Below are 19,239 nucleotides of genomic sequence, written 5' to 3'. Positions count from 1 at the left end.
ACATTTTCTTAATAAACTTTGTTATACCAGTTGACCCAGGTGCCCCCAGAAACCATGGTCCCCAGACCCCTGCCCCTGCTACACGGTCTCTCAAAGTATTTGGTTGTGTTCAGGAAACTTCTTAGCTTTTGGTTTAGTCCAGTGGTCAAATGGCATATGTTTTAAAATAAATTCTAATAAAATTGCTAGACACTTTCCCATTAAAGTCTGTACTTTTTTTTTTAAATCAGATTGAATATACCTAATCTTGGTATTGATGACAAATACCGGCTTATCCTTGAGAACTATGGAGCTGACATTGACATGATTTCAAAGCTATATACAAAGCACAAATACGATCCTCCTTTGGGTCGAGACCAGCCTCCTATTGCTGGGAAGATTTTGTGGGCCCGTCAGCTCTTCCACAGAATTCAGCAACCAATGCAGCTTTTCCAGCAGCACCCGACCGTGCTACAAACGGCTGAGGCCAAACCTATCATTCGCAGTTACAACAGGATAGCCAAGGTCCTCCTGGAGTTTGAGGTCCTCTACCATAGGGCATGGCTTCAACAAGTGAGTCTTCAGACTTGTGGTCTGCAAAGAGATCTCCATTGTCCAATCAATGGGAAACCGTCTTCTAGCATTTGACAGTGTTATTCCCTATAGAAAGTTGGGTGTGTGGGTATCTTATGAGGCAAGCTTTGTTGAATGTGGGCCATTAATCAAAGAATCTAATATGTTCATAAAGACAGATAATTGTTAATTTTGAAAAAAACCTGTACACCAGATAACAGAAACCCGTTTTTACTTAATCTCCCCTCACTTTTTCCCTCCCTCCGTCCCTCCCTCCCTCCTTCCTGCATTCCTTCCCATCTTTATTTTTTTCTTTCAGTGAGATCCTGAATGTGTCAGTTAACATCAGCATGTCTATTAAACAAAATTTTAAATTTTCTCTGGTTGTACTGGTGGTTAATCAAATTGTATTGTATTTCATACTCTCCAAATATTTGTATTTTTTTGTAGATCGGCAGGAGGTACTTAGAAGGAAAAAATTTACCCTACAAGCCCTCTAAAATGGTACCTCGTTTTCCTTGTTCAGCCTTGGGTCTTCAGGCCAGTAACAGTGATGTCGCCATAGTTGTAGGCATTACTTTTCTAGATAACAGAAAACTGAGTTTAATAAGTTTTATGAAAACTTTTTTTAGGGACAATAAATGAGTAGGCATGTAGGTATCATGCTGCAAAGTGGCTTTTGAAAAGTTACCTCTATGAAAGTGTCCACTTAATTTGTTGCGTGGGAGAGAATCATGACTCAACATTTTACTGACCTTGCAACATCACGACCAAGAACGTGAAGGCCCTTTTAAAAAAGTGAGTTTAAGAGAAGAGCGAGTGGTCCCATTGTCTTTGATTTGAGAGGTTGTACTACGTGGAAGAATGCTTAAAAATCGTCATTTCCAGAAATGGCTGAACTAGATATCCTGTGTACACTTTGAACTTTCTCATAGTAATAACGTTGATTTCCTCCCACAGATTGAAGAAATTCACGTAGGACTTGAGGCTTCTTTATTGGTGAAGGCACCAGGCACAGGGGAATTGTTCGTAAACTTCGACCCTCAGATATTAACTTTATTTAGAGAAACAGAGTGTATGTCACAGATGGGCCTGGAAGTCTCTCCATTTGCTGCTGCCCTCTTCCAGAAGCGGGACATATACAAAAAGAACTTCAGTAACATGAAGGTATAGTACTTTTTCTGGCTAGCTCAAGAATGAGTTAAAAAAATACGTATCTTACTTGGGAATCATTTCATATTTGCAGAAGAGTTACAAAAATAGTAAAAAGAAATCCTGATTATTTCCCCCCAGATCCCACAAATGTTAACATTTGCCTTATTATCTCTCTTTTTCATCATGTTGTTATTATTTTTTCTGAACTCTTTGAGAATAAGTTGTAGACATGATGCCCCTTTGGACAGGTTATCAGGAAGGATCAGTCCCTGCAGAAGGACATCATGCTTAGTAAAGTAGAGGGTCAGTGAAAAAGAGGAAGACCTTCAATGAGATGGACTGACATGGTGGCTGCAACAATGGGCTTAAGCACAACAATGATTTTGAGGATGGCACAGGACTGGGCAGTGTTTCGTTCTGTTGTGCATAGGGTTACTATGAGTCAGAACCGACTTGACGGCACCTAACAACAACAACATGATGTCCCTTTACCCCTAAATACTTCAGCGTGCATATCCTAGGAAACAAGGATATTCTCTTGTATAACCACAATGCAATTATCAATGTCAGGAAACTAACATCTGTGTAATATCACTCTTTAACCTATTGGTTTTATTCAGAATTTACTCATTTCCCCACTAATGTGTTTTATAGCAACAAAAAATAAAGTATATATTTTTAGGGCAAGAAAAATGGCCAATGCTTATGTTGATTTAATTTTTTTTTTAAATATTGTCTTCACATGATTTATTTATTAATTCCCATACTATGTGTGTTGAGCATTATTCTGTATAATGGGAATCAGCAGTAAACAAGGCTAAGAAGATTCTCTTTCTCATAAAATTCACATTCTAGGGAGAATAAGCAGGTAAACAAAAACGAGTTAATCTTTTGATAAGAATTATGAAGAAAGAAAGACTGAGTAATATAAAAGGGATACTTTAGACTGAGTGGGAAGGCCTCTCTGGAGAGGGATATTTGAGCTGAGACTTGAATGCAGTGAAGAGACCGGTAGGTAGACATTGCAGGCAGACCATTCCTGCAGCAGGGACAGTAACTACGAAGGTTCTAAGCTAGGACTACATGTGTCATGTTCAATGGACAGAAAGTGACCAGGATGACTAGGGTGGGGTGAGTGAGGGGTAAAGTGCCGTGGAATGAGGCTGTTGATTTGGCGGGAACCAGGTCATAAGAGATCTTATAGGTTAAGGTTAGAAGTTTGGGTTTTCTTTTGAGTGCACTGGGAAGCTATTGGAGGATTTTGAGCAGGAGAAAAAAGGCATGATATTTTTTATAATATAAACTATTTTTGATGCCGGTTGGAGGTTGAATTTCAAGGGGACAAGAGTATCAGTGGGCAGCCAGTCTGTAGGCTACAGAACAGGTTCAGGGTGGAGCTGATGGTGGCTTGGACTAGAATGGCAGCAGTGTAGATCAGAGAATTAGAGTTATGCCAACAGGCAGGTTAAGAGAGCACTCAAGGACAGTCCTGTGCTTTAGTGTGAAGAATAACTCATGGATTGAGTAGTACTGCTGTGGATTGCTGTGTGAACTGTATTCTGTACACCTTGTGCAACAGTTTGCAGTGGCCCTGAGCAGAAGTTACATTTATTGAGATGACAAAGACTGGAATGAGTTTATTTTAGGGTTCAGGAGGGAATCAGTAGTACCCACCTAAAGTATAAGATGATTTTTAGACATCCAAGTGGAGATGTCCTCTGTGTACTTGGATATGTAAACCTGGAGTTCAGGGGAGAAGTGAGAGTTAGAGGTAGAATTTTGAATTGGATGAAATCTCTTAGGGAGAGACTACAGATAAAGAGTAAAGGGCCTACCAGCAAATCTTGGGTAGCTTCAATGTTAACAGGTCTGATAGAAGAAGACTATACAGATGAAGTAAAGGGCTGACCTTTGAGGTAGAGGGAAACCAAGTGTTATTGAAGCCAAGAATAAGAAAAGCCTCAGGAGGAAGGGACTGGTCACCAATGACAAATGTTTCCCAGAGGTTGAGCAAGATGAGGTCAGAGAATGACCATGATGTTTGACAATATGGAAATCATTATTAAAATTCATAGAGATTAGCATGACATGATAATACTAATAAAGTCACGTGTTTGCATAGTGCTTTACATTTTAAACCATTTTCACGTTCATTATCTCTTTTGATCTTTTCTGCAACCATCTCAGGTAAGTAGGACAGAATATTATTATTTTATTTTTACAAATGACAAACCTCAGCTCAGAGAAGTTAAACAACTTAATCAAGGTCTCACAGTTAATAAGTGACAGAAGTAGGACCAGAATGCAGACCCTTAGGCTGATGTTTTTCTGCCACTTCATGTTATATTAAAAATTTAATATTGGCAATAGACAGTCCTCAAATATGGTGTCATAGAATACTAGTCAGCATGCTGAAATTCGTTTTCTATTCTTGCATGTTAGGAAAATTACTTAGTCAATCTACACATTTACAAATAATATAATATTTTTACTAAGACAATAATATTTGTAGGCATATAAAATTACTAATGATAATTTTGTGCACAGAGTTGTTGTTCCAATATCTGTTGCATGTAATAAACCAGCCTAAAACGTAGCGACTTAACAACCATTTCACCGTGTCTCATGATTTCCTGGGCCAAGAATTTGAGCAAGGCTTGACTGTGTGATTCTTCTCTTCTGTGTGCATTGACTAGGGTTACTTAGTGGTATTCAGCCAGTAGAGTTTGTCTGGAAGACCCAAAATGGCTTCAATCTCATGTCTGGTTCTTTGGTGGGATGGCAGAGAAGGTTTTGTGGGAATATAAAAATTTCAGCTTTGGACATGTTAAGTTTGAAATGTCTATTAGGTATCCAAGTAGAGATATTGAGTAGGCTTTGCATATATGAGTATAGACTTTAGGAACGAGATCTATGCTGGAGGTATAAATTTTGGCTGCTAACCACCAAAAGGTTGGCAGTTCGAATCCACCAGCTACTCCTTGGAAACCCTAGGGGGCAATTCTTCTCTGTCCTATAGGGCCACTATGAGTTGGAATCAACTTGACAGCAATGAGTATGGTTTTGGTTTGTTGATGTATGGATGATATTTGAAGCCATGACATTAGTTGAGATCAACAGTGGTTCCTGACTCTTTCCCTGTGGAGAAGACTGGTGTGCTTTGGAACTTTCATTAAGACTCAATGAATAATACAGCAGTGGGCTGAGGTGGACTTCTGGTGACCCATGCATGGTCTGCAGGAGGTGCCCAGGGGAGCAGGAAACAAATTGTACCAACATACGAAGTTGAACAAATGAATTTCATGATGCACAGGCTAACATGATTTAGAAAACTTACTTCAGAACTTTTCTCCCCTAAAAGCTGGGTTAAAAAAAACCAAACCAAATCCTTTACCATCAAGTTGATTCTGGCCTAACAACCCCATGTATTAGAGAGTAGAACACGTCCATAGGGTTTTCTTGCCTATGATTTTTTACAATAACCGATCACCTGGCCTTTTTTCCACTGAGCTGCTGGGTGAATTAGAACTGCCAAACTTAAGGTTATTTGTCCAGTTCAAATGCAAGTAGGAAGTGAGAAATTCTCATTCTTGAATTCTTTTTCCTTCATCCTCAGTTGTGTTTTATTGGATTAGGGATTTGTATTTATGGAGAGATTTCCTGTCTTCTCTTACTCTGTTTTATTCACTGTGTCTACTAGACTCCTATTAGAGCCCTATAGCATGACTGTAAATAAAAATATCTTTTGTATAAAAAATGAGATATTATTAGGTACTAGAAACGTGATATTAATTGATTATTTAACCTTTGTTTAATTTCAGATGATGCTGGCTGAATATCAGAGAGTAAAGTCAAAAATGCCTCCCACCATTGAGCAACTGATGGCCCCTCATTTAGCTAAAGTGGATGAAACTCTCCAATCTGGCTTGGCCGCACTGAACTGGACATCACTGAATATTGAGGCGTATTTAGAAAGCACGTTTGAAAAGATCAGTAAGTCTATCAGAATGTCTCAGTTTTACAGCTGAGATCTTAACATCTGTTGCATAATTGCTTGCTAGGTATAGTGATATTATTAATGCAATGAGCATTCCTTTCAGTTAGGTGTGTAATTGATACAGATTCATAATTGCAATTGTTTTATATAGTTAGTCTCTTTCCGTTTCCTTACCTCCCTAAAGCTGTTCCTACCTCCTATGTCCATCGCCTCACTGCTGGCTCACCCCTTTCTGGGTCTATCTTCTAGATGCCTCTTTCACTGATGCATTTATCAATCTCCTAGTCTCTGCTTTCTCTATCTCTCCGTAGGATCTTCTCTTGGTCAGGTATTTGTGGCTGTTGAAGTAGCATTACCTAGTGTTTTTATAGCCCCAAACTGTCAAGAGCTTGTCTCATCTGTACCTTTCAAATACATTAGGGGTCAGAAAGTTCCAGCTACTGTATGCTAAAGGTAGGTAGGTCCCTAGGTGGTGCAAATAGTTTGCGCTTGACCGCTAACCTAAAGGTTAGCGGTTAGAACTCACCCAGCAGAAAAGTGAAAGAAAGGTCCGATGATCTGCTTTTGTTAAGATTATGTCCAAGAAGGCCCTATGGAGCAGTTCTATGCTGTAACATGGGTCGCCATGATTCCAGATCTACTCAGTGGCAATGGGTTTTTGGATATACTAAAGAATCTTTGAGAAATACTGGGTTGGGTGGTAGAGTGAGGAATTACGGACCTAAAGATTTGGAGCTGGATTCAAAGGTGAGTTGTAAAGAGGTCTTTGGATCTGGATGTCCTTTAGGCTCATCACAATCTGAAGCCTGAATAATATAAAACCTATTATTAGACCACCATAGAATATGATAGGGGAGAAGATTATAGAAATAATCTTAATTTAAAGGTTGGAAAACGAAGATCAAGAGATGCTAAATGGCTTCTAATGTTGGATAGATGGAGTCCCTGTGTAGTGCAAATGGTTAAATGCCACATTAGCTGAAGGTTGATCGTTCTAACCCACCCAAAGCCACCTCAGAAGATGGGCCTGGTGATCTGCTTCTGAAAGGTCACAGCTTGAAACCCGTATGGAGTGGTTCTGCTCTGAACCCTGAGGTCTCCATGAGTTGGAATTGACTCCATGGCAACTAAGAACAACAATGACAAATGTCACATAGATGTAAGCAGTAAGGGTGAGTTTAGAATCCAGCTTTCTTGCCTCTAAACCAATATTCTTTCCAAAATTCATCTTCCCAGAAAATAGAACAAGAGAAAATTGGCTAACATTTCTAGAGGGAAGCATTTAGAAAATGTATAAAAACTTCATAAGAGTTAGCACAACCAAATTAGAATAGGCTGCCAAGGTAGATGTTAGCAATCTCCCTAGGGAATACTAGGATTAAAAATTAATAATTTGGATGTTACGGTTTAGTGCCTGGACACAGGGTGATTGTTTCTAAAGAAAATGCTCTTAGTCCTCTGATTCTATTACGTTTTCTTTTTGTAATTTAAATTAAGGAACTGAGATTGAACAAAGATTAGGTTTCTTTGGGAGGCAAACTATGTTGCATCTCAATGACGGTTGGATTCTTTATTGAATTAGTGAGCCAACCCTATTATTTGCAGGTGGTTATTTGTAGCAAGGCAGAGGCCTGGCGGCATAGTGGCTAAGAGCTTGGCCGTTAACCAAAAGGTCAGTAGTATGAATCTACCAGCTGCTTCTTGGAAACCCTATGAGATAGTTCTACTCTGTCTTACAGGGTCGCTATGAGTCTGACTTGATGACAATGAGTTTTTTTTTTTTTTATTCATAGCAAAAGGAGCCCTGGTGGTGCAGTGGTTAAGCACTTGGATGCTAAAGGAAAGGTCTGTGGTTCGAATCCACCAGCTGCTCCACAGGAGAAAGATGTGGCATTCTGCTCCCATGAAGATTATAGTCTTGGAAACCTTGTGGGGGCAGTTCTATTCTGTCCTGTAGGGTCACTGTGGGTTGGAATTGACTCGACAGCAATGGGTTTGGTTTTCTTGGTCTATTTGTAGCAAACATTTAAGGGAGTATTGGCCTTTCTTCAAAATAACACACAGAGTTTCCATGGACATGGTTTTCCACAGTTTACGTGTCCCAGTTGCCGGGTGTTGATTCTGATTCTTGGTGATGCATGTGTGTCAGAGTAGAGCTGTGCTCTGTGGGGTTTTCAGTGGCTGATTTTTTGGAAGTAGATCAGCATGGCTTTCTTCTGAGGTGCCTCTGGGTGGGCTCAAACTCGAGCCTTTTGGTTAGCAGCACCACCTGGGTACTCCTAACCTGTGCCTGCTATTCCGTACCAGTTGCCATTGAGTCAATTCTGATTCATGGCGACCTCGTGTGTTGCAGAGTAGAGCTGTGCTCTGTAATGTTTTCATCACTGTGACCATTTGAAAGCAGATTACCAGGCCTTTCTGCTGAGGTAACTCTGGGTAGATCTGAACTGTCAAACTTTTGGTTAGTAGCTGAGTACTTAACAGTTTGTGCTACCCAAAGGCCTAATCTATGCACATCTGTTGCTGTCGAGTTGATTGGGATATATATATATATATATAATATTATATGATATATGTAATCTATGCATTAAAAAAAAAACGGATACCCTTAAAAACACTTTCAAGCATCAGTGAGAAATAGAGACATTTTTGAGAATAGTAAAGAGTTTTATTGAGCACACATGCTTAAATAAAATGTTGGCTCACTTTTAATAATCAGTATGCTTACTAAAAACAAACAAACAAACAAACCCATTGCTATTGAGTCTATTCTGACTCAGAGCAACCCTGTAGGACAGAGTAGAATTGCCTCATAGGGTTTCCAAGGAGTGGCTGGGGGATTTGAACTGCTGACCTTTTGGTTAGCTGCTACAGCTCTCCGTAGCTCTTAACCACTGTACCACCCAAAAAACAACTCTACCACCAGGGCCCCAATATACTTTCTCGGCAGAACTATTTGGGATTTTGAGCAGCCTCTTCAATAAATTAGCTTAAAAATATGGAAAAAGTTTAGGCTTTTATTCTTTAGGAAGTAAGTTACTTAAGTACTTAGATCTCTGAATCATGACATCAACTGTCTTACTTCACTTTCGACTTCATTTCCTAAGAGAAAGTAGTAGTAGAAAAAGAGATTTTACTGAATTGATACCTCTGCTGACAGATGTTCTGCCCCTTTGATGGAGATTCACTAACCATCATTTCTACTTTTGATGTAAATTTTTTGTTAGTTTCTTTCAGAATTGGTGTTTCATCCGTGGAATTTAGTGTTCAATATTACTTTAGCACAATTCAAAAAGTGTACTTTATGATACTTTATAATCCGAGAGTCTGAACTATATGAGGAAGTACGGAGCATCAGGTTGGAGGAAGACTCATTAACAACCTGTGATATGCAGATGACACAGTCGTGCTTACTGAAAGTGAAGAAGACTTGAAGCACTGACTGATGAAGATCAAAGACCATAGCCTTCAGTATGGATTACACCTTAACATAAAGAAAACGAAAACCCTTACAACTGGACCAATAAGCAACATCATGATAAATGGAGAAAAGATTCAAGTTGTCAAGGATTTCATTTTACTTGGATCCACAATCAACACCCACGGAAGCCACAGTTGAGAAATCAAAAGACGCATTGCATTGGGCAAATCTGCTGCAAAAAACCTCTTTAAAGTGTTGAAAAGCAAAGATGTCACCTTGAAGACTAAGGTGCACCTGGCCCAGGCCATGGTGTTTTTCAGTTGTCTCATATGCATGCGAAGCAGGACAAAGAATAAGGAAGACTGGAGAATTGCCGCCTCTGAATTGTGATGTTGGCAAAAAATATTGAACGTACCATGGACTGCCAAAAGAAGGAACAAATCTGTTTTGGAAGAAGTACAGCCAGAATGCTCCTTAGAAACAAGGATGGCGAGACTACATCTCACATACTTTGGACATGTTATCGGGAGAGATCAGTCCGTGGAGATGGACATCATGCTTGGTAAAGCAGAGGGCCAGCGAAGAAGAGGAAGACCCTCAATGAGATTAATTCACACATCGGCTGCAACAATAGGCATAACAAGGATTGTAAGGATGGTGGAGGACTGGGCAGTGTTTTGTTCTGTTGTACATGGGGTTGCTATGAGTCAGGATCGACTTAATGGCAGCTAACAACAACAACAATGATAGTTATGATAAAAGAAAAAATGGAGAATTTTGGTTTAATGATATTTGTTGAATTTCTAGTGTGAAATGAAGCCCTGGTGGCACAGTGGTTAAGAGCTCAGCTGTTAACCAAGAGGTGGCAGTTCAAATCTTCCAGCTGCTCCTTGGGAACCCTATGGGGCAGTTCTACTCTGTCTCGTAGGGTCACTGTAAGTTGGAATCGACTTGATGTCAATGGGTAGTGTGGAATAAGTACTGTGCCAAGTGCTGAAGATACATGGATGAAAAAGGTGAATTCCAGAAGAAGTTAAGTCACATGAGTAGACAATATGGACTGTGTAGTGATGAAGTATGCATAGGGCACAGTGGCAGTACAGGAAGAGCTTCAGATTTCAGAAAAGCTTCCTGGGGGAGAGGCATTTGAGCTGAGTCTTCAAGTACAAGTCAGACCTTGGCAGGCTGTGAAAATGAAGGGTGAACAATGATACGTTTAGGGGGCATTATATAAACTAATGCTAAACTGAGTAACTTTAATCCTGATTTCCTGCTGTAGTTTAATCACAGGTTTTTTTTTTTTTTTTTTTTAACAAAATGCTTTAATCTCTCTCTTTTTTTTTTTAACCTTTTTTTTCCAAAGAGGAACTGGAGTTGCTGCTGAACAGGGTCAATGACTTGATTGAGTTCCGTATCGACGCCATTCTAGAAGAAATGAGTAGCACACCTCTCTGCCAACTCCCCCAGGAGGAGCCACTTACCTGTGAAGAGTTTCTCCAGATGACAAAGGTCATTGTTGTTAGTTGCTGTTGATTCTCTCCATGTGTGCAGAGTGTAAAACCTTAAAGACAGGTCTTTAAGCCTACCTTCTGAGGCACCTCTGGATGCATTTGAACTCCAACCTTTTGGCTAATAGTCAAGCACTTAACCATTGGTACCACCCAGGGACTCCTACAAAGACCATTAAACCAAAAACCAAACCCATCGCTGTCGAGTCAATTGCAACTCATAGTAACCCTATGGGACAGAGTAGAACTGCCCCATAGGGTTTCCAAAGGGCAGCTGGTAGATTTGAACTGCCGACCTTTTGGTTAGCAGCCTAGCTCTTAACCGCTGCACCACCGGGCCTCCACAAAGGTCATTAAAAGACTGATATTTTTTATTTTAAAATATTTTTGTGATTCATTTTTCTCTAAAGAGAGGACATTTTGTGAGGCGTAAAATCATCTTAACTGTGATTGCTCTGTGACAGAAGGGATCTAAATGCTGAACTTCTGACAGTACTTTGAAAATGAAGGGGAACGTCTTTCTTTTCAGATCAGTAGGAAGAAAATTGTCGTGGAACACGTTTCTAATTTCTCTCTTTTTTTTTTTTGGTGAATAAAACTATTTTGCAAAAGAGCTTCTAGTAAGCTAAGGTTAATTTAATGAAACAGTTGTTTTAAACAACTCCTGGACGGGATTTCTTGTTTGAACATTTCTGTAGTGTTTCCCAAACTGCTGTTCGGTGGCACACAGTTCTGGAGCTGTTTTTAGGTAAGCTGGGAAAGTTGGAATGTGGGTGCAAACTGCTTAGGCTACAGACTGCACCCAGTATCCCTCCCCCTTTTACAGATGCAGTGCACACCCGCACGTTAAAATAAGGTCTCCTGAAAAAGAGTTCACTGAGCTTTCTTTAACCTGTTATTTCCCCAAAGTATTTGCAAACGGAGTAAGATCCTGGAAGCAGTGTTCCATGAAGTAAGTTCTTTGGGAATGTCCCATTAGTATCATGGGAATTGTTCATAATGGGCTTCCTGATTGTAAGGACTCTTCAGTGCTGATCTTAATATGGTACGTGTGAACCCCCAGTCCTTAGTGGTGCAAACAGTAACATGCTCAGCTGCTAACCGAAAGCTTGGTGGTTCAAGTCCTCCCAGAGGTGGCTCAGAAGAGAAAGGCCTCATGATCTACTTCTGAAAAATCAGCCACTGAACATCCTATGGAGCACTGTTCTACTCTGACACACATGGGGTCGCCACGAGCAGATCCTGACTCGACGGCAGCTGGTTTTTTGGTTGGAGGTCCCTAAGCCCATGCAGCATCTGGAGATTCAGTAGAAGGACTTGTGGAACTCAGCCTATAGCTGTACTCAGGGCTAAGAGTGACATGGCCACGAGCTGGCTCATAAGGGAAAAAGGCAGAGGTGGAGCCTGGAGAAATCCCTGTGCAGGTTCCCTCCTGCTCTCTTCCCTCATGACAGGTCACCCAGGGCACACCCTTCCCCCAGCAATGAAAATGCAGCAACATGTGTACCATGTTTCTGCCCAGGGAAGCCCATTAGAGACTCAGAGCCCAAGGGTTTTTTTTTTTTTTTTTTAATTGTGCTTTAAGTGAAAGTTTACAAATCAAGTCAGTCTCTCATACAGAAACTTACATACACCTTGCTATGTACTCCTAGTTGCTCTCCCCCTAATGAGACAGCACACTCTACTTCTCCACCCTGTGTTCCCTATGTCCATTCAACCAGCTCCTGTCCCCCTCTGCCGTCTCATCTCACCTGCAGACAGAGCTGCCCACGTAGTCTCATGTGTCTGTTTGAGCCAAGAAGCTCACTCCTCACCAGTATCATTTTCTGTCTTCTAGTCCAATCCCTGCCCAATCCCTGCCTGAAGAGTTGGCTTCGGGAATGGTTCCAGTCTTGGGCTAACAGAAGGTCCAGGGACCACGACCTCTGGTGTCCTTCTAGTCTCAGTGAGACCGTTATGTCCAGTCTTTTTATGAGAATTTGAGGTCTGCACCCCACTGTTCTTCTGCTCCATCAGGGGCTCTCTGTTGTGTTCCTGTCAGGGCAATCATCAGTGGTAGCCAGGTACCATCTAGTTCTTCCAGTCTCAGGCAGATGTAGTCTCTGGTTTATGTGGTCTTTTCTGTCTCTTTAAGAACCCAAGGTATTTATTGAGTGTTGTCACATAGACACCTTCTGCCTAGTGCGTTCTCAAATTCTAGACTCCCAGAAACAAAGCAGGTATTCAGCATAAGCCACATTGTTGGCACAAGCCGTCTAGGCACAGCCAACCATCCTCATGAGTTAGGGAACGGCAGGCACACTCCTGAAATCTAGGTTCCCAGACGCCAGCCAAGGGCCAACCTTGCAAGCAGTCTTAGACCTGCTATGTTAACCTTTTTCTGCACATGGGTAATCTTCTGTTTATATTTTACAATCAAATTTTAATTTTGACATTTTATAAATTTCCAATTCCTGTTCCTCCTTCCATTCACTAACTGTGGATAGGCCTAAAATTCCCTCTTATCCCTCCTGTTCATTTTTTTATATTCCTTCCCACCCCAAGGAATCACCTGGCACCATAGTTCTAGATATTACCCCTATTCTGATGACTGTTTTATAAATAAGTATTTATTTTAAATTTAAAAGAAAACTTTCAAAATATTTAAAAAATGAAAAAAAAAAAAAGCATCTTAATCAGTTGCACCACCTTTGCTGTAATTTTGGTGTCTTGCGTGTTTACATGCCTTTTAATAAAGTTGCAATACCTGCTATACATGAGTAGGTTTGGGGGTAGTGTTTTCTTTTTTTTCAATCCGTGTTAACGTTTGTTCATAAAATATTTTTCGTGTTGCCAAATGGCCTTTATAACCATCATTTTAATGATACCTTCATAATGTTTTATTAAGCTTCTCAGTTCCTTATTGCTGGACATTTAGATGGCTTTCGGTTTTCCTATTTTGAAGAGAGCTATAATGAGCCTATTTATGTAGCATACTTTTTTTCCCCTTTAGGATTATTATCTTCCCCAAGTAAGATTATTAGGTCAAAGAGTATGGCGTCATTGAGTGGCTATTGATACCTGTAACCAAATTGCTTTTCAAAAGGGTGATACCAAGTCACAATGCCACCAGCAACACAATAGTACCAATTTCCCTGCCTTCCAACAAGTGCTGTTTTATTATAATTAAAACATTTTAATGTAGTAATAGGCAAAATCATGGAATGTAATTTTAATTTGGATTTTGACTACTAATATACATGAACAATTTTTCTTGAAATTTTTTAATTTTCATAATTCATTTAATGCAGTAATTTTTTGGGAGCTCCCACTGCAAACCACTGCTGGGGTTACAGCAGTGAATAAACAGGTGAAATTCTGCCATCACGGATCCCACTTTCAAGTGGAGGATACAGGAAAACAACACAAAACCTCAATAAGCAAATAATGCCTCAGATGGTGATAAGTTCAATGAGAAAAAATCGTTAAGATGATAATGGAGAAAAGGGGTACCTGGAAGGAAGTTGCTATTTCTTCAATGGTCAGGAATGACTTCTGTAATTATGTTTGAAACGAAGGAAGTAAGGGAGCAAGCCACATAAATATCTTTGGGGAAGAGCATTCTAGGAGGAGAGAGCAGCAAGTGCAGAGGCCCTGAGCTGGGAGTGGGCTGTTATGGCAGCTGGAGGAAGATGTAGAGTTGAAGTTCATCGAGCATGTTCCTAAGCTGAGGGGGAGTATCAAGCAGAGAGGGGAGAGTAAGAAGAGATAGTTAATACCACGTGGTAACTGGGGAAGCAGGAGAGAATGTGTTTCAGAACTCAAGCCATGGGATTATCTTTGAGTAGAAGGAGAAACATTGCATTTACTGAAACAGAGGGAATTAAGGGGAATGATGAAGTCAGATTTGTCTTCCAGGTGAAGGCAAGGGTCCAGGGAATGGGATGAGCCTTCAGGACTTGGCCTTTATTAAAACTGATAAGCTTTATTTGCTTCGTGTTGTTGAAAGCAAGATCATTTACAGAGTGTGATGGGGGAGGATGGTGTAAAGATTTGAGGCCACCAGGGTTTGAGGGCATAGCTCTTTTGGGGCCTGGTAGAGAAAAATGATTATGGCCATGCAGAACGATTCCTGGGTAGCTTTAGGAAGCCAGTTGCATTAAAAAAAAAAAAAAAATTATTTTGTGAATTCCCAGTGCCAAGCTTCTACATGGCTAGCGTGTATGTGAGTGAGAAGGTAGACCACCTGGCTCACCTGCGTTGGGCTTCTCCTGGGTGGGGGAAGTGGAAGGCTAGTTAGAGGGGAAGAGAATATCTTTGAAAGGAATTAGGAAATGATGATTGCTTGTTGGGAAAGGTGAGGGTAGAAGGGAGGCAGAGTAGAACAGATTTATGTGATAGGATGGAAGCTTCATTGGAAGAGAGGCTGCCGATGACTTTCAAAGTTATTTCCTCCACTGCTGGTGTGTCCGTGTTGCTCCATTTGGTTACCCTGTGTTTAACACATTCCTTTACAGAACTCCTGGCCTGGGTTAGTGTCTTTTAGGCTAGTACTGTTGTAACACAAATGCCACAAGGGGGTGGCTTTAAAGAACAGAAATTTGTTTTCTCACAGTTGTGTAGGCTAAAAGTCCAGATCAGGGGCTTGGCTGTGTCATTTCCTTCCTTGTCGGTAGTCCTGGGCAGTCCTTGGTTTCTTGGCGATCCTTGGTTTGTAGATGATCACCACGCGGAATCTGTCTTCCCCTGCCTGTGTCTCTGTGTCTATTCTGGTCTTTTTATAACTCAGAAGTGATCAGAATCCACCCTACTCTGGTATGACATCGTTAATGTAACAAAGGAAAATATCTATTTCCAAACAGGATCACGTCCATGGGTCCAAGGGCCAGGAATTCAACACATATTTGGGGGGAGGGGGGACACAATTCAGTCCATGACAGGGTGAATGGCGTGACCAAACATGGTTAGAGGCTAAAACTTCTCGTGCAGGCTGAACCCAGGGCACTGCAACCATTACTAATGTGCTGTCAAGAGCTAGATAAACAAATATGACACTACTCATTTTTTTTTTTGCTTAGGAACTTTGTGTAAATGGTGCCCAGATACTACATTTTAAAAGCTCATTAGTGGAGGAAGCAGTCAATGAACTAATAAATATGTTGCTGGATGTGGAAGTTCCATCTAAAGAAGAAAGTGAAAAAGGATCCAAAGAGAATAGGGTTGATTTGCAAAGTGACAGTTCAGGTGAGAGATGTGGTCATGGAAGGATCTTATTTTTCTCAGACATTTGCTGAAAACTAAAATTTAATTTTCAACATAGTAATTGATTTCACCCTTCTGTAAACACCCTCTTGATTTTATAATGCTGTGGACAAATCCGAAGTTATGATTCTGAACATATTATAATGAGCTTGAGCTACACGTCATTAATTCCTATTGCTTTTTGTTAAACTTTGCACACGTGTACTTTGCATTGGCCCTTGTTAGTTCTCCTTGCATGTTGATATAAAAAAGCCCAAAAAACCAAACCTACTGCTGTCGAGTCAATTCTGGCTCATTGCAGCCTTATAGGACAGAGTAGAATTGCTCCATAGGGTTTCCAAGAAGTGGCTGGTGGATTCAAACTGTCAGCCTTTTGGTTAGTAGCCAAGCTCTTAACCACTACGCCACCAGGGCTCCATGTTGATATGGGTATGTGTTTTATTTTACCTTATCAATATGGTAGGATGCATCATGAATTGGAAGTCCCCTTGGAAACCATCTAGAGAAAACCTTTTGAAGGACAGGTGAGGACACTGAGGTGTAGAGAAGGAAAGTTTTTTCCCCAAGTTTCTGTGGCCATGGTTGGAAGAGAAAGCACCAGAACCCAGGCCCCTGGAGCCAAGTCTAGCTTTTCCAGCCATCTCTCCTGCCTCTCTTCTTGGCTGTTGCCTCACATGGAGGAGAAGAGGCCTCCACCAGTTCATGTGGTGCCCTGATTTCCGCTTCCTACCCTTTTTGGCCTCCTTTTCTAAAACGCATGACATTTAAGTGATTTTAAATTTCATGTAATGTATCTTAATTTTTTCCTCTTTAGTTACAATAATTTATTTAATTGCAACCATATTTTAATTGCAATGTCTGGTTCTCTCTTGTGTGTGTGTGTCTCTCTCCTCACTCTTTCTTCCTCTCACATACCTTGTAACAGAGAAAAAAGAAGGAAAATCTGACACCTTGACATCTTCCCTGAATGCCAGTGAAACTGGGGCTGGCCTTCTGCCCTTCATGATGATCAAGAAAAAGAAGAAAGAGACTGTTATGTTAGAGGAAGAAGCCTGCGAATTGCTTTCTCACTTCAACCATCAAAATGCCGATGCTCTGCTGAAAGTTACCAGGAACACACTAGAGGCCATTCGCAAGCGCATTCATGCCTCCAACACAGTTCACTTCCGGGGTAATAGTCCCACACAGTTGTGTCCTGGCTCTCCAGGCATAGATGCTGGCGTGTGTGCACTTGTGTGCATGTGGTGTTGTTGTTGGGTGGCATCAAGTTGATTTTCCACTCATAAAGACCTTGTGTGATGTTGTAGAACTGCCCCATTGGATTTTCTAGGCTTCATCTTTACGAAGGAGCCCTGGTTGCGCAGTGGTTAAGGGCTATGGCTGCTAACCAAAAGGTCAGCAATTTGAATCCACCAGCCATTCCTTGGAAACCCTGTGGGAAACACCTATAGGGTGGCTATGAGTCAGAATCGACTCGACAGCAACTGGTTTTGTTTCAGCTTTTGGGTAATCTTTACGAGGGCAGATTGCCGAGTCTTTCTCCTGCAGTGCTGCTGGGTGGGTTCCAACTGCCAACCTTTCAGTTAGCTACTGAGTGCTTAACCTTTGCACCACAAGGGCTCCTTATGTGTCTATGTATTCCTGTTAATTTTAAATAATTAAAAAAGTCACTGTTTATTGAGAGCTTCCTCATAAGTTTATACATGATGAACTTTGATCATCCCAATAATCCTACTGTGTAAATCATATCAGTACTCTCATTTTACAACTGAAGCATAGAGGTAATTTGCCCAAAGCTACTTATCTTTTGTTAATAACATGAAAGTCAGCATTTTAAATCGTTTTGTCATAAGATTTCTTATAATTGCTGAAGAAAAAAAAATACCTTTAAAAGAAGATACATAGAAAAAATAATTTCATTGTTAAACTGTTAGGCTATCAGCCAGTTTTGTAAAAGCAAGAAAGATATTCTTAATGGCACACTCTCCAAAGTAGAAAATACTTTCCTTTTCTCGTGTCAATTCAGTACTTTCGAGGTGATTGTCTCATTCTCAATACAATCGTCTTTTCCTCCGAACAATTCATAAACAGACATTGCATTTCGGCCAACAAAAATCTATCAAGGTGAAAGACGTTAGGAAATTAAATTTTAAATTAAAAATAGAAAAATAATGAAATAAATGTAGTTAAAAAAACTGAAGAATAAAATAAAAGATAATAAAATCTTTTTATTTATTTTAAATGTTGGTGTTTAAGGGAAAGCATCTTTGAAATTCAATTAAAAGTGAATAAATAGAAGTGGAATCTTTGAAAGAATTTTGGTGGTATGTTTTATTTCAATTCAGAATAGGAGATAGTCTTTTTCTTTGACACAGGAAGATTATTAGAATTTACCGAATGTTGATTGATATGCTGAATATTAAATTACAGGTATTTCCCAACTTTATATGTTATAGGTATTTTCAACTAACATCTATAAAATAATACAGGACATATCTCTGTCTCTATATTCATACCTATATCTATACCCAACTTTAAAACCAACTTACATAAGAATGGTGAGTTATACTTTATTTTTCCCTTCCACTCTGCTCTGAGTTTGGATTATATATTCTCTGGTAGAAACAGTATATATTTTATTTGAAATTCCAAACTGGTTATTTAATCTCTCTTTGACTTGTTCTGAGAATTACTCTTGTTTTTCATTTTTTTGCTTACTTAGTCTACATTTCACTCATTTGCTGGCATCTTGTTGTTACTTGGACAACACCATCTTCAAAGATTTTAGGTAACAGTTTGCATAGTTAGGGCCTGATCTTACACGCTCAGTTTCATTTATGGAGGAGGGTATACCAAGAAATTATCATCAGCAGAAAATGACTTGGAGTCTACGGAACTGCTCTGGGTCTTGAACGCAGCTAGATCCTCCGTTAGTCTTCTTTCGTTGATTGAATTACTCATTCAACAAGTATCTGTTGAGCTTCTGTTAGGTTACTAGATACTTGTTCTAGGTGCTTTAATTTTTCTGGTTAAAAACGTGGTCAACCCAATTTTAAGTTAAAAATATTCAATCTTATCTTTTTTGTGTATTAACTCAGACAGAAACAACATATCCAAGATGAAACCGAACAGTCTGCCCATTTTCCAGGCGGGCATCACGCTGGCCATTCCCCACATCGCCATGACCCCTGCCCTGGAGGACATACAGCAGACCCTGAACAAAGCTGTGGAGTGCATAGTCAGCGTCCCCAAAGGGGTTCGACAGTGGAGCAGTGAGCTGTTGTCCACGGTGGGTGTGGGATAAAGGAATTATTTCACATGATGCTGCTTCTGTTTACAAATGGGGCAGGGGTGAAAAATATCCG

General features: G+C 40.2%; 1 protein-coding gene across 2 annotated transcripts in view; it reads left to right on the top strand.

Moving 5' to 3' along the window:
- Positions 1-19,239, top strand: part of DNAH5 (dynein axonemal heavy chain 5) — a 363,993-nt gene that overhangs the window by 113,687 nt on the left and 231,067 nt on the right. For both annotated transcript variants that reach the window (XM_049861228.1, XM_049861221.1), the window contains exons 14-20: positions 231-552; positions 1,513-1,719; positions 5,529-5,700; positions 10,489-10,634; positions 15,691-15,856; positions 16,800-17,045; positions 18,973-19,163. In XM_049861228.1, the coding sequence (XP_049717185.1) occupies positions 231-552; positions 1,513-1,719; positions 5,529-5,700; positions 10,489-10,634; positions 15,691-15,856; positions 16,800-17,045; positions 18,973-19,163 (1,450 nt within the window). The remainder of the gene's footprint in view (positions 1-230; positions 553-1,512; positions 1,720-5,528; positions 5,701-10,488; positions 10,635-15,690; positions 15,857-16,799; positions 17,046-18,972; positions 19,164-19,239) is intronic.

Source organism: Elephas maximus, chromosome 2 (assembly GCF_024166365.1).
Source record: "Elephas maximus indicus isolate mEleMax1 chromosome 2, mEleMax1 primary haplotype, whole genome shotgun sequence".
NCBI lineage: Eukaryota > Metazoa > Chordata > Mammalia > Proboscidea > Elephantidae > Elephas > Elephas maximus.
This window is presented reverse-complemented; position numbering and strand designations above follow the sequence as displayed.